This window comes from Cyprinus carpio, chromosome A1 (assembly GCF_018340385.1).
Source record: "Cyprinus carpio isolate SPL01 chromosome A1, ASM1834038v1, whole genome shotgun sequence".
Classification (NCBI taxonomy): Eukaryota; Metazoa; Chordata; class Actinopteri; order Cypriniformes; family Cyprinidae; genus Cyprinus; species Cyprinus carpio.
In genome coordinates, this window is record NC_056572.1 from 16411747 (window position 1) to 16438274 (window position 26528).

The window sequence follows — 26528 nt, forward strand, 5'->3', positions numbered from 1 at the left end:
TATGTGTTTTTAGCCTAAATCACAGCAGCGTCTATCCATGTAGGGTGTAGGCTGTCAAACATACACAACTGTTAGCCAATCATAGCAGTGAGCGGTTACTTATGAGTCTACAATCCACCCCGAAAAATCAAACAAAATTCCCATTAAGTTCTAAAAACTTTTAGATAAAATAGGGTATTACTTCTAAACTATGACTTTTTTGATGTAAAAATCTTGATAACATTTTTAAGTGGACCTCAGAGAACAGTAAAAAATAATCAAAATAGGAAGTTCATGACCCCAAGTGATTCTTCTGCTGCTTTGTGAATGTGAGAATATAAACCACTCAAAGACAAAATGCAAATCAACACAAAACAAATTTACATTTAAAACGCTGACTTTATTTACATAAAACATTAAAACGAGAAAAAAAGCTAACATACACAAAAAAAGACAAACAATGACTGCAGAGTTGAGTATAGTTGTTAGTGCTCACTGGATGTTTACTGCGGTGCATCTCCGGCTGTCAAGATGAACATCAGTTTGATGCATCATAAAGAGCTTCCTGATTTCTGATTTTCCACAGCAGGACAGATGGTGGATGAGTTTAGAAGATGTCATTATCTCAGGACATGTTTAACATTCTACATCAGTTGGTGAATGATTGGACTCCAAGGACTTTTATCTCAAATTAACTTTCCAACAGACAGCAAAAGGGACGGCAAAACAGATCCAAGATCACTGTGTTGGGCAAGCGTTAGCATTCGTGTTAGCGTCAGGCTTTTCTGGCAAAGCATTAGGAATCTGCCACCAGTCGTCTACTGGTGCTGCATCTGATGCAACAGCTGTGCTGGAACTGGAATCTAAAATGAAAACAACAGACAGAGTTAGGGACCTAAGTCAAGTCACATTTATTTCTACAGCACAGATAGTGTCAAAGCAGCTTCACAGTAATAAACAGGAAAATAACAGTGCTAATGTAAAATTCAATTATTTTAGCTGTAAAGCAGCTACAGAAGACAACAGTGTCAATATTCAGATCAACCCTGTTCATGTTTGTTTTCTCATTCAGTAGTGGCAGTGCAGTTAAATCAATAATATAATTCTGAATAGTCTTTTAAACACCAACAAGCCAAGCCAAAGATCTCCAACTCCATCAGGTGACAGTAGTGAAGAAATCAGGCACCAATGTATTAGGGCTGCATGATAATGGATATATGGATAATGGACATATATAATGGATATATATGTCTCATATTTACATCATATAGTTAAGCAATATCACAGTGCAGATGTGATAATGATCTTATACAACAGTTCAATAAATAAGAAGTTAATATTATTGTGTTATTTTAGACAAGTTTATCTGTTTTGCTAAATTTTGACAATGAAAATATAAAGACAAAGCTGAACTGTTTGTCTCCGAGCAATACGCACAGGCATTTAATTTCTTAAAGTTTTGAACAAATTGGGTGAACCATTAGGCTTGTTGGATTTGAAGTGGCACTGCACAGACCGATCGGTGTATGACATCAAAAGTACAGCGAGAGCAATTCAAAAGCTTAAAGAGTCGTCTGCTCTCTAATCGCTCTCGCAGTACCTATTTAAGCCTATTCATTAAGACATTTACCACCACTTACTGGCAGTTTTAGTTTATTTAGAGCATCATTTCATTAAAGAAATAATTTCTTATTTCCATAGTAATAATAATAAAAAATATATAGTTCACCCACCAAAAAATTAAAATGTTGTCATCATTTACTCACTCTCATGGTCCAAAAGAGTATATCTAATAAATGTTATGTAGAATCAAAATATTTATTGCTGAAGCTACTTTTTGTAATGTCTGTTTGATGCTTTACACAACAATGACTTTATCTTTTGGGAGTAATTTCTGAGCCAAGTTTGATGTGCTATTAATTTGCCATTAATTAGACTTATTAATCACCACATCATGTAATCAATTAGATTAAAAATCTGAATCGCTTACCAGCCCTAATATACACTGAATAAATATATAAATGCAACACTTTTGTTTTTGCCCCATTTTTTATGAGTTAAATTCAAAGATCTAAGACTTTTTTTTTTTAATGTATACAACAAAAGACCTATTTCTCTCAAATATTGTTCACAAATCTATCTTAATGATCACTTCTCCTTTGCCAAGATAATCCATCCACCTCACAGGTGTGGCATATCAAGATGCTGATTAGACAGCATGATTATTGCACAGGTGTGCCTTAGACTGGCAACAATAAAAAACACTCCAAAATGTGCAGTTTTATCAAACAGCAAAATGCCACAGATGTCGTAAGTTTTGAGGGAGCGTGCAATTAGCATGCTGACTGCAGGAATGTCCACCAGAGCTGTTGCCCGTGAATTGAATGTGCATTTCTCTACCATAAGCCATCTCCAAAGGCGTTTCAGAGAATTTATCAGTACATCCAACCGGCCTCACAACCGCAGACCATGTGTAACCACACCAGCCCAGGACCTCCACATCCAGCATCTTCACCTCCAAGATCGTCTGAGACCAGCCACCCGGACAGCTGCTGCAACAATCAGTTTGCATAACCAAAGAATTTCTGGGCAAACTGTCAGAAACCGTCTCAGGGAAGCTCATCTGCATGCTCGTCATCCTCATTGGGGTCTCAACCTGACTGCAGTTCGTTGTTGTAACCGACTTCAGTGGGCAAATGCTCACATTCGATGGGGTCTGGCACTTTGGAGAGGTGTTCTCTTCACGGATGAATCCCGGTTTTCACTGGGCAGATGGCAGACAGCATGTATGGCGTCATGTGGGTGAGCAGTTTGCTGATGTCAACGTTGTGGATCGAGTGGCACATGATGACGGTGGGGTTATGGTATGGGCAGGCATGTGTTATGGACAACGAACACAGGTGCATTACATTGATGGCATTTTGAATGCACAGAGATACCGTGACGAGATCCTGAGGCCCATTGTTGTGCCATTCATCCACGACCATCACCTCATGTTGCAGCATGATAATGCACGGCCCCATGTTGCAAGGATCTGTACACAATTCCTGGAAGCTGAAAACATGTCACCCATTGAGCATGTTTGGGATGCTCTGGATTGGTGTATACGACAGCGTGTTCCAGTTCCTGCCAATATCCAGCAACTTTGCACAGCCATTGAAGAGGAGTGGACCAACATTCCACAGTCCACAATCAACAACCTGATCAACTCTATGCGAAGGAGATGTGTTGCACTGCGTGAGGCAAATGGTGGTCACACCAGATACTGACTGGTTTTTGGACCCCCCAATACAGTAAAACCTGTGCATTAATCATGCGGCCTAATCAGCATCTTGATATGCCACACCTGTGAGGTGGATGGATTATCCTGGCAAAGGAGAAGTGCTCACTAATACAGATGTAGACAGATTTGTGAACCGTATTTGGGAGAAATAGGCCTTTTGTGTACCTAGAAAAAGTCTTAGACCTTTGAGTTCAGCTCATGAAAAATGGGGGCAAAAACAAAATTGTTGCATTTATAATTTTGCTTAGTGCATATCTCACAATGTTATTATTTATTTTTACACTTCTTCAGAATTATTGCACTTTCACATAAACACAAATAAAAAAAAAAAAAAACATCGACTTATGGTTTGTTCACAGGTTTAGTTAAAGTTTAGTTTACATTATTATTGCAGCACCTCTTTTTGCAGTCTCTCAAACATGCCATTTAGTTCCTGTTTTGATGAAAATCCACCATATGAAATAGGAAATGTTCTCCGATTGGTTAACTGACTGGCACATATAGTGTGTTCCGGAAATTCTAGCCATTTGTTGCAGTTCTTCAAATGTGTCTATTAAAGAGAATATCTCTCTTTGGTGTGGACTTTGAGCTTTGTAACCTTGCAGATCTTTTTTGTGATAAAACAGCAACATTACACACTAACTAAAGTTGACAAAGCAACCCTCTATGGACACCTTTGCAATTGAATTGCCATTGGCTAGTAAATTTTTTCGTTTACTCACCAGACTGAAATCTACTAATAAGAACAGTATAAATCGCACTAAGACTCTCTCGCTTACTCTCTATTTGCATGTGTGTGAGTCAAAGTAACAGCGAGTCATGCGCCGTTACATCAAATATAGGTGCGCTGCGCATCCATTGAGATGAACTGAAAAAAAAGCACAGATCGAATGACAGAGAGTGAAACTCTGAAGCGCTCAGTCAGTGTTCGGCAAGTGCTATACTTATACTTAGCATCCAACTCACACATAGCGAGTAAAATCTGAGAATTTCTTAGCTATTGGCTGATATTAGACATAATTTAGTCACCTAGAGTAAAGATTTAGTTGCATATGCGAGTGATTTACTCACAATGTAGAGGGTTGCAAAGAGAAAAAGAAAGTGCCCTTTAAGAGAAGAGCTCCCATTGGGGGATATAAACTCTTGAAATCTAGCGACCACAACCATGAAGGCTTGTTAGAAGATAGCGCAAGTGCCAAATTACAATGAAACGCCTTCAGGATGAACAACCAGAGGTCAAATATCACAGACGATTATGCTTAATAAATCGTGAGATGCATTAATCATGATCATAATTAAAAAACAAATCATCATGCAACCCTACTGTTTCCTAACCAGACAAGATTTGAGTGACGAACAGTTTCTCATTCCACACTTAAAGTGAAATTTCTCCATGACACCACATAACCACAGCCAATCAGAAGGTACTGGATTTGGGAGCTTCACATTGCGGCCAGTTAAACACTGTTCTGAAAGCACTGGAGTGTGTGAAAAACACCACCCATAACACCTCACACGTGCATTTACCCTCTTCATCACTGTCTGAAGAATCCATGATGGGCTCGCCCAGCATACAGGAAACCTCTAACATGAAAACACTAGTAACTGATCTGTGTGTGACTGTATGAGACACTGCATGAGACGCAGCCCTCACATACCTGGCATCGTCCCAAGATTGGAGTTATCAAAGAACTGCGTGGGATGGTTGAGGGTGATGGAACTTTGGAGCGCACGTCGAAGAACTTGCTCTTTGGAGAGTCCAGGAACGTCCTCTTTGGCGAGTTGACTTCAGTCTCCGTCAGAGGAGGATGGCGTTTGGTCGGGGTGCATGGAGCATCTCGATTACACTCCTTCAACTTGTACGCTCGCCGCTTCCATTTGTTGATCTCCTCCTGCTGCTTGCTCACCAGACTACATAAGGAACAGTTCAAAGATGTTTGATTCATGGGCTTCTGCCACTTATTTATAGACAGAGAGGAGACAAGGTTTATGGAGGTAAATTTAAGACTTTTTAAGACCAAGTAAAGAAAATTGAATGAATAAACCGAAAGGAACACAATACTTAAGTATGTCTCTAAAAGTAAAAGTTTTGTAATGTAACTTTTACTGTAACTTCTAATCACACTGCAGAAAAAGATGTTCTCCGTCAGTGTTTTTGTCTTATTTTCCAGTGCAAATGTCTAAAGATACGTTTACTATAACAAGTCTTGTTTTATGAGAAAATCATTAAAATGAAGTGAGTTTGATTAAAACAAGACCAAATATCTGCCAACGGGTTCAGAGTAATCAACTTTAATTCGATGGGAAAATTAGTTTTCATTTTCCACTGACAGATATTTGTTCTTGTTTTAAGCATAACTTAACTTAATAAAACTTAATTTAGCTCAGTTTTACAGAAAGCAAGACTTAATTTGATCATTTTGCATCTCAGTTAATCTTGCCTTAAGACAGGAAATAACTGAAGGGACAGATCTGACGCTGCATGAAAGTGGTCAGTGTCAAAAACACAAGTGCAGACCACAGCAGATATGAAGTGATGTTTCAGTGTGGTTACCTCTCAAACTGAGTGTTCTTCTTCTGCAGCTCCTCCATCTTCTCTTTGAGGGACGTGACCGCTCTGGTGCTTGAGCCCAATTTAAGGTCAAACTCATCACCATCTGTGACTGTAGAAGACATTTACACAGATCAAATGGTGAAAAATGAAGTCAAGAAAGATATGCACAAATCACTTAGAAAGTCACAACAACACTTTCTCGATTCATGTTCTTGCTCTTATTGTTAATGATTCATCACTGAAGAAAAAAAAAAAGGTTTGTCTCCATAAGTTTTCAAGATGCTTTTTAACCCTAACCTAACTAAACTATCCAATCACTGGAAGTCAGTTGTGCTCTACGTAATCAGTCATTTGTGAATTCAGTCCGACATTGACTTATCAAATTGTCTTACATGACTGTTCATCGTCCTGCTGCATTTTCCTCAGGGTCTCTTTCAGCTTGCGGATGACATCGGCTCTGTGCTCCAACATGGAGCTCATCTGTGCAATTCTAGAATAAAACAATCACAGAAACATGTTAAATTCACTCGTCCCAGACGAAACTGTACATCAAAGGAGTAAGTGGCTAATAACCAGGCTTATTTCAGCAGTGGGATGGCACACATACTCCTTTTCATGACTAGTTGTGACTGCAATGTGATCCAGCTCCATTTTGACAAGTTTGTCTTTTAGGGTGGCAAGCTCAGCAGCTCCTGGTGTCATGCTCCTCTTAGCCAGAACCTGCAGGACAAATTTAGAGGAAAATCAAGCATGATTTGCACTCAGAGAATCAAAAACTGCATTCTGTCACAAAATGATCATCACATTATATTCAGTATAGGGGTATGCACAAATAGTCAAATATTCAATCTGTAATTATTCGAAAAATAAAAACACTATTCAGTGTTAACTACATGTTGGCTTGCTGGCCGTAAATGTAGGCAATACATGATAAATCCTAAGCACACAAACTAAAAGTCAGTTATAACTAAATGCACTGGGTGGTTCTGTGGAGTGTGTTAACAATTTGATTTTATTTGATCACAGAATGTTGTCGTCTGGCTTGCAGTTTGGAATTATTTGATCAAAATTATCTTACAAAATGGAATTACTTTTGATCAAATGAATCAGTGAAACTCATAGTATCACCACCACAATGAGAAAATCCCATGAAATCCAAACACCAGTCGCCTGAGGAAAGACTGTCCATCACTGCATTCACGACTGCAGGTAAGCGCAGCTGTACCCGAGTGAGCCGAGAAGAGAGCTCATGTGATAGCAAAATGATTGAGACATATGCTTCCTTTAAGTTTCCTCGAGGGAGAGTGGTTTAAGAACAGAAAACACAAAGCATTGTAAGAAACTTTGCTTAGCACAGTTATCTGTGTTTCTCTGCAACGTCTGTGTCGGCACACATTCTTATTGTTCTCAGACTGAGGAGCTAACTTTCATGTGGATAGTAATGTTTTTCTCAACATTAGCATGTGAGGCAATATAAACACGATAAACATAGGCTGACTCGAGTGTATGTACATTTCGTACTGTAATTGGCATGGTGTGCTTTATTTTTTTCCGTTAACTCTGCTTGAGCTTAAATGCATATATATATATAATTTATATATTTATATTTATTATTTATTTAAACATGTTTTCAACCAAAAGAAAACCTTGAGATATAACATAACGTTTTTGTAGAACTTTGTGTATAATGCCTAATCATAAACTTGTTCAGAAATGGTGACAAAAACGTATTTATTAAAAAAAAAATAATGTCTTTCTCGTTAAATACCATTTAAATAAACAAATATTCGAATATTCGTTTTTTACGAGCCCAAATATTTGTATACAATATTTTTGAAAAATGCTCGTCCCTAATTCAGCATTCAATTAGGAAAAGTAAAAATATGCTGCTGAACTAAAATGTGTTGCAATGATCTCAGCATGTTTCTACAGAATATAGATGTGCTTCTGTTTTATAGACTCAAACCTCAAGCATGTACCATGACCAGCACAGACTCAACTATTAACCAACCTCTGACTCTTTAAGTTTGTTTTGTAAGCTCTGGAGGAGGGCTTCTTTCTCTTTTAGCTGGCCACCAAGTTCCTGAAGCTGAAGATTTGAGGCATCAGCCTGGACCTTCAGTTCTTTCATCTGCTCCTGAATATCCTGTCAGACAAACAACAACTCTAAGTTTGGATGCCTTTAAAAACAACACGTTCTGTAACACTGTCACTGTGTTGATGGCAGAGTTTATGCACACTAAGTGACTGGAAAAGTCCTGCATCACCAGAGAAAAAATGCATTGTTTTAGTCAGAAGATCCAGTTACAAAAATTAATATAAAAAATGACGAGGTAAAAAAGAAAAGAAAATCCATGGATAAATCAATTAGTAAACAGTGTAATTTTTTATTTCATGCTGACTTTAAGCCTGCATAACATTGCTGGTCTCCATACCTCCATCTGTTTCTGGGTTTGCTGCACCTGCAGTGACAGACGCTGATTGTCCTGCAGAAGTTCAGTCTCAGTTTTGGGCAGGGTGCCGTGTTGAGCTTGAAGCAGAGTTATAGTCTCTCTTCTGTGATCCTTCAGCCGCTGCTCAGACTCAGCAGAGGACAATTTGAGGGGGGAAATCGCAGCGTCACATTCATTCAACAGAGCCTGTTGACGAGCACTTATGGTCAGGAAAGGTGCAGAACAAAAACACATAAAACCATTTCAAAACATATGCATTGCTTACAAAATAAAACGTATTGAGACGCTCTGTCGCTTTGGTACGCCGAGCGATTTGTCGCTCATGCAGCTGTACAATAGCAGCAGTCTGAGGAGATCTGAGTAGAGATCTGAGCTCCTCCAGTGCACGAGTCCTGTGCTTACGCTCCTCTGACACCATCACTTCATGTTTGGCTAGACCATCCTCCAGAACCTTTAGACCAGCCTCCAGTTTCTGATCCACACACACAAAAATAAGATACATTAGTACCACAAAGTAACTTTGAAACATAGTTAATACATTTATTTCCAGTGTTTTATACAATACATATTGTTCCAAAGCTGCTTCACACTAGTAAACAGGTAAATAACAGTGTTAATGTTACAAAATTAATAATACTGTAAAGCAGCTCTACAGAAAACAATAGTGTCATTATTCAGATCACTATTGATTCTAATGTCAGTGTCAATGTTGCAAAGTTCAGATATGACAAACTAAAAATGTATCAACTAGATTTGTTTCTGTAGTGAATGTGAACAGAAGCCACTTTTCCACTGACAGGCTAGTGCGAGCCAGGGCTAACAACGAGCCATAGCCTTGCACCTCAAGTAGCGTTTCCACTGTCAGACCAGCAATACTCTAAAACCTGCCCTTAACACGCCTCCCTGAAGCAAACGACACACAATCCCACCTTTTTACCAGTGAATGAATGAACACTAACTATATTGCAAAACAAACTTAAAAGCAGCAGATGTTTGGTCCTTCAATAAAGACTTAAAGACTCCAGCATCGATATTTTATCTACCAATGATTTATGATAAAATTTTTGTAATTTATTACTTTCTTATTCTTATTCAGAACCGGTTCTGTTTTTTTTTTTTTAAAGAACCGGAACCGTAAGCAATTTCTAAATTTCGGTTCCGAAAACGGTTCTGGTGCGACACGTGACCAAGCGCTGTGAGCAGCCTTGTGCTGGTGTTCTGACGATTCAGTGTTTCCCGTAAAGGATGTCACAAACCAAATAACAGAAACGCCGCCCCTGCCTCTTCAATTACTGAGCACATTGTTTCTAATAACACGCACTCCACAGACATACGCGCTGCGTCGAGTCTTTAACTGCCGAACACATTTCCCACGACTGTACGCTCACTCATGCCTTTGATAACTGTGCACGTCATTTTGTCTGACTGTACATACCGGCAGCGCGCAGCACCTGCCGCCACTAAATTACATTATATTTGTCCCATATTGTCATTAATATACATACTGACTTCAACTTGGACCACTAAATAAATAGACTGCTATTGTTATGCAAGTATGAGGGTTAGTGTACAGGTCATTTCAAGAGTGATGAAGTAATAGAAAATATTTATTTTCATGCATTTTAAATGTTTAAAAATGTATACATGGTTATAAGTATAACAGTTTATATTTCATTAATTTAGGGAAATGAACAAGTGTCTTAGTCCTGAAGGGACTATTTGGCCAACCAGCTTATTCCTCCTTGAAAAGCAAATGTTATTGATAGTGTAAAAAACATCAATGTTTTGAAGCACATGCTGATTGGCGGACTAGCATTACTTACTACCTTCCAGCAACACTACATTCAATGAAGGTAAAATGGTAAAAAACATAATAGTTATTTTAAATATATTTATCATCATTCCACATAAGAAGAGAGCACACATACTTCTTCAGTCACAGATGCTCTATTTATTTGTTATGACAAGAATGCATGAAACCCTGCTTTTAAATCTAAATGTGTACACGTATAACACAATAGGAAACACTGATAAACTCATATATTTATGCCACATTTCTTCAGAAAAAAATGGGCATTTATTATTTTTCATGTAATTACGTAATCCGAAGGTTTAAGCGCCGTCTCCTGTCTCACTATACTGTTGTGAGACGGGAGACAAAGCAGCAGAGGGAGCTCACGGACAGAAAACCAGACTTACATGAGTTACACAGAGTATATGAAATTTTCCACATCATAATGCAGATTAGGGTTGCCACAATTCTCAATATAATATTGAACCCTTCGGTACAACATGGTTCAATAAGGGCTTGTGAATTGCGTTTTTTTGGTTTTATGTTTAAATAATTTACAGGACATACTGAGAGTTTGAGTCACTTATAAAAGTGAAAAGAAAGTGAAAGTGACGTGACATACAGCCAAGTATGGTGACCCATACTCGGAATTTGTGCTCTGCTTTTAACCCATCCAAAGTGCACACACACAGCAGTGAACACACACACACACCGTGAACACACACCCGGAGCAGTGGGCAGCCATTTATGCTGCGGCGCCTGGGGAGCAGTTGGGGGTTCGGTGCTTTGGAAAAGGGCACCTCAGTCGTGGTATTGAGGGTGGAGAGAGCACTGTACACTCCCCCCACCTACAATTCCTGCCGGCCCGAGACTCAAACTCACAACCCTTGGATTGCAAGTCCGACTCTCTAACCATCAGGCAAATGTTGATGTTAGCTGGTAGTTTCATATGAAAAAACGGGAAATGAGAAGCTGTGCCGACTGTCTCCAAACTCAGATAAATTCTGCCTTAGTTCATCACCACTCCTCAATCCCCTGTTGACCCGCTTTGGACTAAGGTATTTGGCAGGTCAAAAATCCCTTGCTGGTGGCCCAGAGGAAGCCCTGATGAGGCTCACTCAAACCCCAGGAATGACAGTGGAAATGTTTCTAACCCTGGGATGCAGTAGCATGCTCACTTTTGGCCCGATAGTGGAAATGCAGCTAGTGTTTATAAACAATAAACATGATCATACCTGCAAGTACTGCTGACGTCTTTCCAACAGACGTGACAGTCTCTGATCCCAGAGCTGCTGGAAGTCATCCTGGAGTGATCGGAAAGACTGTGATGGAGTCTGAGCCATGAGCACGAGCAAGTCCTGTAGTCGAGATTCCTCAAACAAGGACACGTCACGCTGCACCTCCGTCTCAAAGTGGGTCTTGTAGCGCAGCGCCAGTCTCTTGTATGCCTCCTATAATGTTTTTTCCTTCTGTGAGCATTTCTTAATTTTGCAAAACATCCACTGTTGTGATTTGTGTCTCTGCTGATTCTTACCGCAATCTTGATCAGCACGTGGTTCAGTCTGGTTGTTTTCTTGGTGTGTTTGTCATGGACTGTTCTCTGATCCTTTGGAATGAATGGCACCAGCTGAAAGATCACAGCCCATTCTTCACGGTTCACATCAGATAAAGCGTTAGTGGGACGGTCGATGATCTGCTGGAGCTTTGCAAAGGCCACCTTCACATAGAAGTAAAACCTCAAATCAGACTATTGAAGAAGATCAAAGTCTTGAGAAGACCACACACACAGTTAACATCAGCATTTACCTGCATCTTCTGATCAGCCGCATCAATCTCAGGAACCAGATATCCAGATCTGTGTTTGGACTGCCTCTGATCAGACACACTGCAGTTCACCTCAGTGAGAGACTGAAACACAGTGACACCTGGCTTAAAACAAGTGAAAGGAACTGGTTATTCTAGGTAAGAACATGAAAAGAAGACACACACCTGACTGAGGGAATGGACTTCAGATTCCAGGAGGATCTTCTGCTTTTTCAGCTGCTCTGCTTTTGATTCAATGCGTGTCAGCTGTGGTGGAGTATGACGACAATGTTAACATAAACAGACTTATTGACCAGTGAACACCTTCCTACAACCCAGACTGCACTGGAATATGATCTAAAGTCACATACACTCTTAAAAATTAAGCTTCCGAAAGGGTGTTTTTACAGTGATGCCACAGAAGATCCATTTTTGAACCTTTCAGTGAGCAGTTCTTAAAAGAACCATTTTTTTTCTTAGTGTGAAGAACATTTTAATCATCTTAAGAACCTTTTTCCACAATAAAGAACCTTTAGTCCAAAAACCAGCTCACACCCACCAAAAGACCTGATTTCAGATCCAGTGTTTAGGAGTGTGATTTATTAGTTCAGCCACTCTTTTCAGCACATTTTAAGACCTCACCTTCTCCATTTTTCCCTCCAGTTCTTGTTTGAGTTGATCTCTCTCTTTCGTGACATCTCTTAAAGACTCAAGGACCTGCTCAGTATGCGTCTTATTCTCCAGCTGATCCTTCATGTCAGTGAGAGACCCCAGCTCCCCTGTCAACCGGTTTTTCTAAAGAAACAACAAATTATTTTAAGAAATGAGCTGCTTTCACTGCAGTGTGAGTGGTCTAAACTGAAATGACCACCATGCACCACAGAAACTAGTAACAAGCTTACCATCTCCTCAGTCTTTTGAAGATTCTGTCTCAGTTGTTCTCCCTCCTCTCTGGTTCTCTTTAGCGTGTCCTGGAGTTCATCCTTCACTTTTGTAAGTGAGGTGAGCTTTGATTGGAGGTTTTGGATCTCTGTGTTGTGCTGGACTCGTAAAGCTGAGAGATCTTCACTTATTTGACTCAACTGAGAGGAAACAGAATAAGAGATTTCCAGTATTTAATCATTCACTTGTCTTATTTAAGGATTGTTAAACCGTGTCTAACAGCGCTTACCTGCTGCTGAAGCTGAGACTCTTTCGCAGCACTCTGCTCCATCAGTTCTGCGTTCTCTTTCTGCTGCTGCTTCAGCTCCTCCTTAGTAACGTGCAGTAAATCCTGATACATTTTAGACTACAGGAAAGAATAAAAACAGTCAGTTGAGTCAGATGTGCTGTGTGGAGCTCAGATGACATTACACTGACGACATGAAGCCTCACAATCTCAGTTGCCTCCTGAAGGTCTTTCCTGAGCACCACCCTCTGATTCCTCAGAGACTCCATCTCCTCAGTGAGGGCTTGAATCTGGACGAGATCACAAAGAAATAAAACACAGAACATGAAGAATGGGTATGGTAAGGAACTCTTCTGTATCAGCCATGCCACAAGGATACGTTTTTTACATGTATTTACGCTTTGGTTTAAAAGCAAACAACGCATTGACGCAGCGCGGCTGATACAGAAGAGTGTACGGAAGAGTGCCATCTGCGTACTGCTCAGAATTGCCAAAATGGTGCTATGCTGATTTGGAGAGACACAGAGGAGAGGAATTGTTGAATAAAGTCGTTATTTTTGTTTTCTTCGTGTACAAAAAGTATTCTCGTCACTTCATGACGTTATGGTTGAATCACTGATGGCAGATGGAGTATTCTGACGATGCTTTTCATACTTTCCTGGACCTTGACACTGTTATTTATTTGGCAGTCTATGAGACAGACTCAAGGCTCCCTGTTTTCATCCAAAATATCTTAAATTGTGTTCCGAAGACGAATGAAGCTTTTACGGGTTTGGAACGACATGGGGGTAAGTGAATAATGTCAAAATTTTCATTTTGGGATGGAGTAACTCTTTAACAACATTACAATGTCTGACAACACAACCTCTAAAAATTTATTTTTCAGAAAACACATCAGAATTCACATCTTCATTTTGCATTCCAAGTAAATGTATTTTGATTTAAGGATGTTCAGATATTTGTACTGAAACAAGACAAAAATACAGTGGAAGATTATTATTAATATTTTTTTTTTACTTTTTTGACTAAGGACTTTATAAATTTAAGACTTTCTGCTCAGATTTAAGACCTTTTAAGGCTTTAAAGCCTTTGAAAGCTGGAAATTTTTAAGACCTTTTGAAGACCTGCAGAAACCCTGTACATACTATGTGCTAAAATGTCTCTTGCATTAAAAGATCACACAGAAAGTTACTAGGGATGGAACGGTTCGTGAAAAAAAAAAAAAAAAAAAAAAAAAAAAATCAAACCGTACTCTTCTCCACACACGGTTCGGCATGAGCTGGGACCGCGGTTTAACTTTAATCTGACAACGCATCGGTAATATGGTTTGCTATAAATAACACGTAAAACAAACAGGGTTCAGCTAATATACGTTTGTTGATGGATGCGCATTCTGGCTTCCCAATACATTACAAGAATAGAAATGAAAAAAAAAAAAAGGAATAAACCATCACTCGTTCAATGCGAATGCCGTATGCTGGAGTATGAGCATTTATTCCGTCATCACCTGGGTGCTGAGGCGTGCGCGCACAGATGAGACCTGAACAGCACACGTTGATATCCGTGTTTAAGCTAAACTCATTTAAGTTTTGCAAGTTTAAACATTTAAGATCCAGAGGACATGAGCTTGCACGCACAGTGAGAAGATTTGTGCATGTGCTCATCGGAAGCACGCAAACCTGCCCCTCAGAACGTGCGCAAATAGTAAGCGTTCTCTGAAGTATTGTGTTTAAATAGACAAATTCACACAAAATTGTCAAAATGCCCATCTTGGTAAGTATCCTACACCAGACATAGCCAGCTGAACATACTGTATCAGTGCATTCTCTTAAAGTGACAGCACTTTCTTAATATGAATCAAACAGCAACAACAAAGAAATTACTCACTGCTCTTGATTGAATAGCTTTTGTAACTTTAATCAAGATTAATCTTTAATTTATACAGTCAAATATGCAATGCTGTTTTACATTTCATTACTTTACTCAATTTCTGTACCTAAAAACTAATGTTAGATCTACCTAAAAAACCTGAAAATCACTGTTTATTTTATTTGTATATTTAATCTATTGTATTTATTTGTGCAGTTGCTTGTAATTAGATTTCGTTAATTTTATTTGACAGTATAGTTTTTGCCTAAACATAGCACATACCGAACCATACCGAAACTGTGATACAAACCGAACCGTGAGTAAGTTGAACCGACCACCCCTAACAGTTACGTACCTGCTCAAGGGCTTTCGGTTTCCCCGTGGGACTCGCATGATCAGACACCTGATGTTTCTTCTGTTTGAGCTCTCCTTGGACCTGAATCAACTGAAGAGAGATTTTAATGAGTAAACAAAATCTAAAGCTCTGTTCACACTACAAGCAACACACAATGACAAAGCGACATGATCCCATTCATTTCAGTGTTGAGCTGGTGATTTCCAGCGACACGAGCAACAGCGATCATTGGCGACTGGATGGGGCAAACCACCCATGTGGTGCCAACTGTCTGTTAACTCAGATAAACTCTGCCTTTGTTCATGACCACTCCTCAAGCCCCAGTTGGCCCGCTTTGGACCAACATATTCCTTACCTCTCGAACACCCTGCAGGATCTCCTGAAGGTCTCCTCCCTCACTTAGAGACGTCATACTGGAGGAAGAACCAGATCGGTTACATGCAGCATCTCTCTCTGCCATCAGACGGTCTCTCTCAGCACATGCGGACTGCAGCTCCTGTCTCAACTGCTCCATCTGTGAGGAAGTGGAGATACATTCAACTCTGATCAGAGTCAAACTCCACTAGACAGAAGCTGACAGTATTCATTAAGCTTTGGTTACCATCTCGCTCTTCTCTAACTGATCTCTCTTCAGCTGCTCGCTCTCATTTCTCATGCCCTGCAGTGTTTCCAGCAGCTGGTCTCTCTCTTGAGTCAGAGAGGCAATGTTAGCTTTAGCCATCTTCATCTCTGCTAATTTCTCCTGCTGTTGTTTTGTTCTCTCAGAAAGCAGCTGTTCTTTCTCTGCAGAAGACGACTGAATCTCTTCTTGTAACTGCAGCAACTGATAATTGAAAAATGATCACACAAGGGATTTTTTTCTGATTTAAGAAAAAATAATGGAGCTGTACCCGAAATAAACATCTTTTTTTATTTCACAGTCCACAAAATCTTCTGCTGAACAAAAGATATTTTGAAGAATGATGGCAACCAAACAGTTTCAGTTTCTATTGACTTCCATAATATGGACTAATACACAATGGAAGTCAAAAGGAACCAAAACTGTGAGGATGCCATCGTTCTTCAAAATATCTTCTTTTAAGTTCCACAAAAGAAAGAAAGTCAAACAGGTTTGGAATGATGAGGGTGATTAAATAATGGCAGAATTTAATTTTTTGGGTGGCTATCGCTTGTCAAAATTGAACCTAACTGAAGAATGACTCGAATCACTCACAGTCTCTTCCTTCTCCTCCAGGTCTCTCCTCAGCTGGTTCTTCTCCTCTCTGTTGACCTTCAGGATCTCCAGAAGCTGCTCTCTCTCCTCAGTGACAGAAGCCAGGCTTGTCTGGACTTCCTCTAGTGTCATGTTCTCCAGATCGCTATTGTTCTTCTCAGACAGCAGACTGTCTCTCTCAGTGCAGGCCGACTGGAGCTGCTCTCTCACCTGGACCAGCTATGAATCATGGGAGAATTGAGATTTACATTTGAACAGACAGGAACAGAGAAGAACTACACTGAAAAGGGTCTCACTGTCTCGTCCTGTTGCTGCTGGTCTCTCTTGAGCTGCGTGTTCTCATCTGTAAGCCGCTGTAGAGTCTCCAGGAGCTGATCTCGCTCCTCAGTCACAGAGCTCATTCTGGAGCTCATCTTCTCCATCTCTCCGCTTCTTTCAGATGCCACACGGTCTCTCTCGGCACAAACAGACTGAAGCTCTGACTTCAACTGGACCATCTGAACGAAGGGAATACTTCGTTAAAATTAAAGTGAAAGCCAGAGAGGATAAACCCACCCACAGGAACTGATAACACATTAAGATGGTTTATACTTCCACAACTGTAACTGCTGGATATTTCAAAATGATTATTTGTTGTGCATGGTGCTGGACTTCCATTTTAAGTATAATGTAATTTTAAATCTGTATGCAGATGCATAGAAGCTATTTTAGGATGAGAGTAGCCTAGAATAAGCAATTCAATTTTCCCCGTTGTCATTTTTACCATCTGGTCTCTCTCCTGCAGCTCTCTCCTCAGCTGCTCCACCTCCTCTCTGAGGCCCTGGAGTGTCTGCTCGAGTTGGTCTCGCTCCTCCATCAGAGAGCTGATGCTGGTCTTCATCTGCTCCATCATCTCAGTTTCACTGAGTGTATTGATGGAGCGATCAGACAGCAGACGCTCTCGTTCACAGCACACACTCTCAAACTCCTCTCTCAGCTGCTTCATCTGTGCAGGTCAAACCAAATAAAGTTTAAACTTTTTGATCTCAAGTCAACATTTTTTGCAAATGACTTTCAATCAATGAATCACCAACAAGCACCAATAATGATTAATGCCTAACTATTCATCAACAGAGTTGAGACATTTTCATCAATAATCCTATTGCTAAAGCAAACAACGTAAATTAGTATTTTTAAATAACACACTCATCAACAGTCCATGTCAAACCAGAAAACCACAGTAAATGAGAACTACATGTCAATCAGTCACATGATCGCGATCTACCTGAACATGAAGCTCCTGCAGCTGTTGGGATGTGTTTTCAGAGTCCTGGAGTTTGGACTCCATTAGAGTTTGTTGAGACTTCAGCTCTCGTATGGTGTTCTGAAGATCTTTCACCTTCTCAAGAGCTCCTCTCAACTCCTCTTGATTTTCAATCATCTGCATTTAAGAAAAAAAAAGGATTTATTAAAATAGGCACTTAATGACGGGCTCTTCCAGAGTAAGGCATTAAACTGATCAAAAGTGACAGCAAAGACATTAATATTGCAAAAGTTTTCTATTTCAAATAAATGTTGTTCTTTTGAACTTTCTATTCAAAGAATGTTGAAAAATGTCCTCAAAAATATGATGCAGCAAATCAGTATATTAGAATGACTTCTGAAGTATCATCTGACACTGAAGACTGGAGTAATGATGCCAATAATTCAGCTTTGAAAAACAGTAATAAATTACATTTTACCATCTACACATAGAAAACAGTTATTTAAACTCCAATATTATTTTACAATATATTACTGTTTTACTGCATTTCTGATCAAATAAATGCAGACTTGGTGAGCAGACCCCAACATTTAGTGGTAGGTTTATCATTTTTAAATGTCATGAAATTATAGAAGAATACCAATAATGTGCTCATGTGGAGGAAAACCTGTTTCTCATGTTCTTTCAAAAGCATCTCACCATTTCAACATTTTCCTGTAGATCAGATTTTAACTGGTTCTTCTCCTCATTCACGGTGTCCAGCTCCTCTTGAAGCTGCTGCATCTGTGAGAGACAATTTACACCATGATTATGAAAGCCATGATCATCAGTATCCAGGGTTGTAAAATACTTCAGTAATATTACTTGATTACTGTACTTTACAGTCCCTCCAGGATTTGGCGGGACTTTCTGATTTTTGACTGACTGATTTTGCTGCGGCTTTTCTCAAAATTTGTGGTGATATTTGCGGCATTTCTTACTGTTTTGCAGTGGAAATTTACCACAGATAACATTCTTCAAACATTGTTTTGACTTTTCTGACTTCGACAACCACTTTAGGGCTCCAGATTAACATTTGAGGACACCAGCACCATGTGCCATTAAAGCACTCACCATAATCGCACATGTACTCAATCTCGGAGATATCTTTTTGATGTCTGCATTTACATATGCAAGATGTATTTTTTAGAGTGCTTGTTCATCTGCAGTACGTCTCTAAGACTTTTCCTGTCAGATGTCAAATAGATATTTATTAGAATGCATGTAAAACTGTTTCTTTTATCAGAGTACACAGCAGATGTTTCCAGATCTTTAGCAGACGTCTTACAGATGTAATAAATATATTACATCTGATAAAATGTACTTTTATTACTGTCATTCATAATGTCTAAATATAATTTAATAAATAAAACAAATATATATATAAATTTAAATAAATAAATAAAATTTATTTATTTAAATTTATATAAATAAATTTAAATAATATAATAAATAAAAAGAAAACAGATAGAATAGAAAAAGAATAGAGCAAGCTAGTGTTAGAGGTCTTTTTTATAATTGTATAATAAATGAAAAGAAAATAGATAGAATACAGAAAGATTAGAAAGGTAGTTGGATTTATTATTTTTTTTAAAAATAGAATGGTATTAGAATGGTATTTTATTATATATATATATATATATATATATATATATATATATATATATATATATATATATATATATATATATTAAGGAGTGGAAATGGCTAATAAGCCTATAAGTACTTCTCTGCAGCCATTTACTAGTGGTAATTTAATGTATTTTTTATTTTTAAATAACTTTTTTTTTTTATAAATGGTGGCAATCTATGGAGCATGAACAAATAATGTCATCACATTAAAATAATACGGTAATACTTAAAGCTTTGAAGTGCTGAGAAAAGTTGTGTCAGGCTTTTAAAAACACTCGAAAACATTAGATGATTTCTGCCACAAGTTGTTCCTGCAGTTTTACTGTTAAATCTATGATGAACGGTGGTGATTTGTGTTTACTGAACAATGTTTTTCCTGGCTTCCACATCAGTGGCGTTTTTTCTGATATCTGTAGCTTTAGCAGAATTCTGCACTGAATTTGAATGCTTCTCACAAGATTTCACAGGGGTGTGATCAATTCTGTGGCAAATTCGACTGCTTTCTTCACTGTAGGCCTATCTCCCAGCGCTGTGCGTAACGGTGTCACGTCGCGTGAGTGAGATCAGCCCACGGCTCCGGCCCGAGCAGATAAACGGTCTGCTCTGCGTAGCCCAAAGGAGTAGTGCAGATTCGTTCCACTTTCGGTTTGTTTGTCCAATGTAGCTCTTGTAAATCGGTCATGAAGAGAACGCAAGGCTGTTCATTCCATTTTTGAAACTTTTCTTTGACTGAATGCACATTGCGATGACGTCAAGGGACGAAAATTTGCGAGCTCTTGCAAAAATTGCAGAGTTTGCTTGATTTTGCGATAAATTCAGCGATCGCAAAATCCTGGAGGCACTGACTTTAGTATTTATTAAGGTCTTATTATTAAGATCTGTACTTTATTCAACTACATTTTAAAATGACCACTTGTACTTTTACTTGCTTCTGTTACGGACCATAAATATAGCGATAAGCGCCATTTATACAGAATGCGCTTTTGTGTTGACAAAGATGCGATGTGGGCAGTGGAATAGGTAAAACATAAAAAAAGATGGGAGTGAACTTTTTTTTAACTTGAGCGCCCGTGTTTTTAGAATGCCATTTCATGCATGAGACACTGCAAGAGACGCGAGCAAAACAGTCAACCACATCCATGTTTACACAGGAAAAAAAACAATAGAAAAGCAGTGCAATCGAATAAAATAACCTGTATAGAACTACTACTGTATGTCTGATATTTCATGTTTGCATCATGGTGACAGGCTGAAAACTGCTGTTGTTTTTAAAGAACATTTATAGTTAATAAAAGTTTACTGGTGTTTTACCTTCAGCCATTTTGAATTTGAATTACCTTGACTTTTGTGATTTTCTAAAAGAATTTTCCTCGTATTATTTCTGAACACATAATATGTATAAGACAAGTCTGTACAATATGTAGTTGTAGTTTTTGCATCTTTTCAGCAAAGATATTTACAAACTGATCTGTTTAACATTTACATCATGTTGAAAACTTCATGTGTGTTGCACTTGGAATATAATTTTCTTTAACCAAAGGGTTAATAGATAAAAAGTAACCTGAATCATGTAGTAGTTACATTTTTTAAGTAGACTAGTTAAGAATCGTAAAAAAAAAAAAATCTGAGAATCGTTCAAACATTCTAGAAGCCCAACCTTTAACCAAACCTTTGTTTCTCTATCTGAAAAAGACATTATTTTATTATAGTTTATTTTTAAGCAGTTTCACGCTGTATTAAGATGCTTCAATACAATAAAAAAACTCTTTTCTTTTAACATGAGTATTTGAATACTTGAGTACAAATTCAAGTTTTACTTTTTTCTTTTATGTTTTTAACCAAATGCTTGTACTTTTGAGTAAATTTTTTTTTAATTTTTGAGTACTTTTTACACCCCTGTCAGTATCTGATGTGATCCAAATCAAGAGCTTGTGAAGGTCTCTGATTACCTGCTGGAGGAGTTCATCATGCTGTGTGTCTGTCTGTGAGCCGCTGTGTTCCTGTTGAACCTGCATAAGCTGAGAAAACATTTCCTATATACACACCTTACTTTAACATTTATGCACCATTATAAAACTCTACAGCTGAATTCAGCCTTTACCATCCCATTAGTGTCTTCAAGGTCTCTCTTGAGCTGGTCTCTCTCTTCTCTCAGGCCCTGTAGAATTTCTTGAAGCTGCTCTCGCTCTTCAGTTATTGAGCTAATAGTGTGTCGCAGCTTCTCCATCTCATCTGGGTCTCTCTGAACTTCCTCCATCTTCTCAGACAAAAGCACATCTCTCTCTCCACGAACAGACTCCAGCTCTGCACTCAACTGCACCGACTGACACATGGTAACAACAGTGTTAAATCACTCAATCTGGTAGTTAGTGGAACTGTGTGTAGTAATAAGTGTGAACAGACCTTCTGTGTGGCCTCCTCGAATGATGTGAGCAGTGTGCTGTTCTCCTGTGTGACGTGCTGGAGATCTGTCTGGATGTTCTGGAGCCGTTCTGATGTCTCTGTGAGCTGTTGGCTCAGTTCAGCTTCCTTCAGCTGAGCATCAACCAGATCACTCTCCATCTTCAGCAGCTGATCCTGAGCTTTAGATGTCTCATCTTTCAGTTTCTGATGGTCTTCATTCACACTGGACTGAGCGGATAACAAAGTGTCTCTTTCTTCTCTAATAGAACGCAGCTCTTCTGACAGACCACACACCTGAGAAACATCAAAAATATTCATAAGGCTTAGGACCAACATCACATAAAGCTAGTTTTATATTGTCAGCTTATGTCCCACCTGTTGAGAGGTCTCTTGAAGGTCCAATGTCAGCTGGTTTCTCTGCTCTAATAAAGTCTCAAGCTCTTCTTTGAGTGTCTGAATCTGCAGAATGTGTTACACCATAAGAGACAGAGTGATTAAATGACAAATCCTCACATCCTTGTAGAAAAAACAAACACACAAAAAAAAAAACAGTCAGTCACAGACCTGCTGAAGCATTGAGTTGTTCTCACTAGAATCTTCTTGATCTTGGTTCAAATGCTGCTGCTGTTCCTGCAACTCTGACTGAGCCTGCAGAATCTGAAACAAAACCTTTCACTTATTTTACTTGCATTATAGAGTTCACTGGATTTAAAAAAATAAAATAAAAATCACACCCGTCACACACACACACACACAAAAAACTATTTTAAGTAGTGGAGACTGAAATGAGAAAACAGTTTTACTGTAATTTACTGTAAAGTCATGAATATTTAATGAAACTCGCTGGTGAGAATGAGAATTATGAACAAACTATAAAGAAAAATGTCAATGCATGACTCAACTATTGTAAAAAATTATTCTTGAGGTTTTGTGAAATGTGACCTGAGATCGACCCGTTTAAATGAACTACTTGTACATGTGTTGGTGTAGTTAGGAGTGATGATTATTCTTCTCTCACCATCTCATTTTTCTTTTCCAGATGTGTTTTCATCTGAATATTGTCTCTCTCCAGCTCCCGTAGTCTCTCCTGAAGCTGATCTCGTTCTTGTGTTAAAGATGTGACTTCTGCTTTCATCTTCTCCATCACATCAGACTGCTCATGGTGGTTAGATCTCTCAGAGAGCAGAGGCTCCTTTTCAAAAACAGCAGCACTGAACTCTTCTATTAGCTGTTTTACATGCAAGAAAACATGACACACTTTAATACGGAGCATTTAAAGCACTGAGAACAGTCATAACTACTGATAGATGTTTGTGGATACATCTACTACTGTTTAGAAAAATCATATTTCTACAGCAATTTCTATATGTCAAACTGCTCAGCCACCTGATCTTGTAGTTTGTCCAGCTGTCCATCTTCACAGTTCTTCTGGTCCTCATATTGGTCGACCTTCTGAACTCTCTGTGATTGCAGGTTGTGTAATCTTCCCTGAAGGTCCTTCACCTTCTCCTGAGCCTCTCTCAGTTCTGCTTGAGTCTCAATCATCTGCAGAGAACAAAAAGAGTTTAAAAAAGGTCTGATGTCGGCTGAGATCATCATGTTTGACATGGCTTCAGGAATAAGTGCTCACCATCTCCACATTTTCCTCCATGTCTCTCTTGAGCTGGTCTCTCTCTTCTCTCAGGCCCTGTAGAATTTCTTGGAGCTGCTCTCGCTCTTCAGTTATTGAGCTGATAGTGTGTCGCAGCTTCTCCATCTCATCTGGGTCTCTCTGAACTTCCTCCATCTTCTCAGACAAAAGCACATCTCTCTCTCCACGAACAGACTCCAGCTCTGCACTCAACTGCACCGACTGACACATGATAACAACATTGTTAAATCACTCAATCTGGTAGTTAGTGGAACTGTGTGTAGTAATAAGTGTGAACAGACCTTCTGTGTGGCCTCCTCTAATGATGTGAGCAGTGTGTTTTTCTCCTGTGTGACGTGCTGGAGATCTGTCTTGATGTTCTGGAGCCGTTCTGATGTCTCCGTGAGCTGTTGGCTCAGTTCTGCTTCCTTCAGCTGAGCATCAACCAGATCACTCTCCATCTTCAGCAGCTGATCCTGAGCTTTAGACGTCTCATCTTTTAGTCTCTGATGGTCTTCATTCACACTGGACTGAGCGGATAACAAAGTGTCTCTCTCCTCTCTAACAGAACACAGCTCTTCTGACAGACCACACACCTGAGAAACCATAATGGATGAGACTAAGCCATGTAGAAACAAAGAAAGTTAGCAAAGATGTTATGCAGTTCCTCTAACCTGTCTCTGCAATTCATCCACTTTAACAGGAAGTGTTTCCATCTGCTCTATCTTACTCTGCAAACATCTCTCTGTCTCATGACTCTGATCAAGCTCCTTACGCAAGTCGCAGACCGTTTTCTCCAACACAAGATTATCTGTCAGATCTGTGAAGGGGGGAAAAGAGTGAACATCAAAATTCTGCCATCACTGACTCACCCTTATGTCTGTTCAAACTAGAGATGGACATTTTTGTCAATTTCTCATATAGATCATCAATCAGTCTCAAAAAAAAAAAAAAAAAAAACGTCCAACTTGGAGATAATGAAAATATTTTAAAACTTATGAAAATTAATATTGACACTTATGATGCATCAATGTTATCGAAAAAAGAAATTTGGAAAATGGGGGGAATTACATTTGATGATTGTGGTTTAAAAATGTCTAAAAAATACCTAACTCCCCCCTCAAAAAAAAAAAAAAAAAAAAAAAATGCCCCATAAGAGCCACCTAAAATGGGAATTCACCCAGCTTTCCACAATGAAATTCAGGTCTAGCACTCTTCCCTTAACAGTGCGCTGAATAACAGTCAATTAAAGCACAGAGAATTTACATATTACTATTATTAAAGTACCTGCCAAACGTTTGGAAACATTACAATTATTAATGATTTTGAAATAACTATCTTCTGCTTATCAAGGCTGAATTTATTTGATCAAAAAGTAAAAAATAAATAAAAAAAATATTGTGAAATATTACAAAATACAAAAAAAGGTTTCAATTTTAATATATTATAAAATGTAATGTTATTCCTGTGATGCAAAGCAGAATTTTCTTCAGCACTACTCCAGTTTTCAGTTTCACATGATCTTTTAGAAATCATTACAATTTATTTGACTCAAGAAACATTTCTGATTATCATCAATGTTGAAAACACACAAACAAAAAAAAATAATCACTGCTTCATTTTTTTGTGTGGAAATGATGATGCACTTTATTCTTCAGAATTTTTTGATAAATATAAAGTTTAATGAACCCCATTTAATTTGCATTTATCAAATATATTAAATTCGTTAATGCATTTATTAAATAGAAAAATTAAAAAATGTCTCCACTAACTTTGTGTCACTTTCATGCATGATGAAAAAAACTATTAATTTCACTCTCTTTTTTTAAAACTTATGCAAAAGTTTGAGTGGTATCATTGTTTCCACAAAAGTATTAAGCAGGAAACTGTTTTTAACATTGATAATAATGAGAAATGTTTCTTGAGCAGCAAATCAGCATGTGTGTGTGAATGATTTCTGAAGGATTGTGTTTATTTAGGTAATAGCCATTTGCACGATTTCAATCATCATGCAGTAACCAACCTACAAAAAACAAACAAACAAAAAAAAAACTCGGATCTACGCGATTAGAAATTTTGGGGAGACTATCCCCTTAAGGCTGGTTCAATTTCCCTTAAACATCCAGCATTTCAAATGTTCTGATGATCATTGTGAATTGAGACAGTACTGTACAAGCTGTCAGTTTAGATTTCATGTTGACTTCATGTATGTTCCTCACTTACTTTTTGGCACTTTTCCATCCAGAAGAGCAGTTAGCTTGGTATTCTCATCGAAAGCACCCATTAGTTCTTTTTGAAGATCCGTTTGCATCTTCTTGAAGCGAGACTTCTCCTGCTCCAGCTTGTCCTGAAGCATCTTCACCTCAGCTTCCATCTTCTCATAGCCTGTAGTCAGGGTTGCCTGATTGAAGCAGAGTCAAAAAATAAATCACTACTTATGACCTGCACACCCTGATCTCCCCTAGAGCTTCCCTCTACTCACATCTCTCTCTTTGAGGGAGATGTTCTCAGTCCGCAGGAAGGCCCATTCTTTCTTGGTATCCAAACTGAGACACTCAGCATCGTCAAGAGAGCGCCGTAAACGTGTCACTTCCTGGACAAGATCCTTGTCACTCTGCAGAATGCAATATAGCATAATGAATATGGAAAAGAACAATACAGGACGTTTGTAGTCACAGGACAGCAGAGTTAATATAAATATCTGCATATAGATCTGCTTTGAGAATCCACATCCATACGGCTCCACATTGTGTCGGTTCTAGAGTCAACATACAGTCTTGTCAAAAAAGCGGGAAAAAATAATTGTGCGAATGTTAATAAATATTGCATAAATAGTTTCCATGGCCAAACATTCTCTCCAGATGTCAGCAGCAGCCACTGAACACCCAGTAATTAAAAGTAAATACACAACCAGTAAATAAAAGTCCAGTGATTCAGTGACGTACAAAACTCTGAAGCTCAGTAGTCAGGTCTGTCTTCTTCTGAAGCTCCGATGACATCATCGCCAGGTCAGCCTATGGAGGACAACAGTAATTTAAGTTCATATATCACCTTTGGTCTTTAAGAGCAACACTGAGTCCATCTACAAGACATACATCAAGTGAACATGAAC

The 26528-nt window shown here is 38.6% G+C and overlaps 1 protein-coding gene across 1 annotated transcript in view; it reads right to left on the reverse strand.

Moving 5' to 3' along the window:
- Positions 1–358: 358 nt before the first annotated feature.
- The window catches only part of cenpe (centromere protein E), a 34228-nt gene continuing 8058 nt past the window's right edge, over positions 359–26528 (reverse strand). The window contains 39 exon segments of the mRNA XM_042750853.1: positions 359–842; positions 4790–4846; positions 4921–4977; positions 4980–5173; positions 5817–5925; positions 6209–6306; positions 6424–6536; positions 7828–7962; positions 8252–8455; positions 8535–8741; positions 11297–11512; positions 11596–11778; positions 11868–11969; positions 12051–12131; positions 12507–12659; positions 12767–12946; positions 13036–13152; positions 13239–13322; positions 15257–15346; positions 15612–15770; positions 15858–16079; positions 16470–16688; positions 16766–16966; positions 17233–17454; positions 17734–17889; positions 18412–18495; positions 21333–21401; positions 21485–21706; positions 21787–22080; positions 22162–22245; positions 22351–22443; positions 22805–23017; positions 23173–23331; positions 23417–23638; positions 23719–24012; positions 24091–24236; positions 25640–25817; positions 25899–26030; positions 26362–26430. Coding sequence (XP_042606787.1) covers positions 718–842; positions 4790–4846; positions 4921–4977; positions 4980–5173; positions 5817–5925; positions 6209–6306; positions 6424–6536; positions 7828–7962; positions 8252–8455; positions 8535–8741; positions 11297–11512; positions 11596–11778; positions 11868–11969; positions 12051–12131; positions 12507–12659; positions 12767–12946; positions 13036–13152; positions 13239–13322; positions 15257–15346; positions 15612–15770; positions 15858–16079; positions 16470–16688; positions 16766–16966; positions 17233–17454; positions 17734–17889; positions 18412–18495; positions 21333–21401; positions 21485–21706; positions 21787–22080; positions 22162–22245; positions 22351–22443; positions 22805–23017; positions 23173–23331; positions 23417–23638; positions 23719–24012; positions 24091–24236; positions 25640–25817; positions 25899–26030; positions 26362–26430 — 5943 coding nt within the window. The 3' untranslated portion in view covers positions 359–717.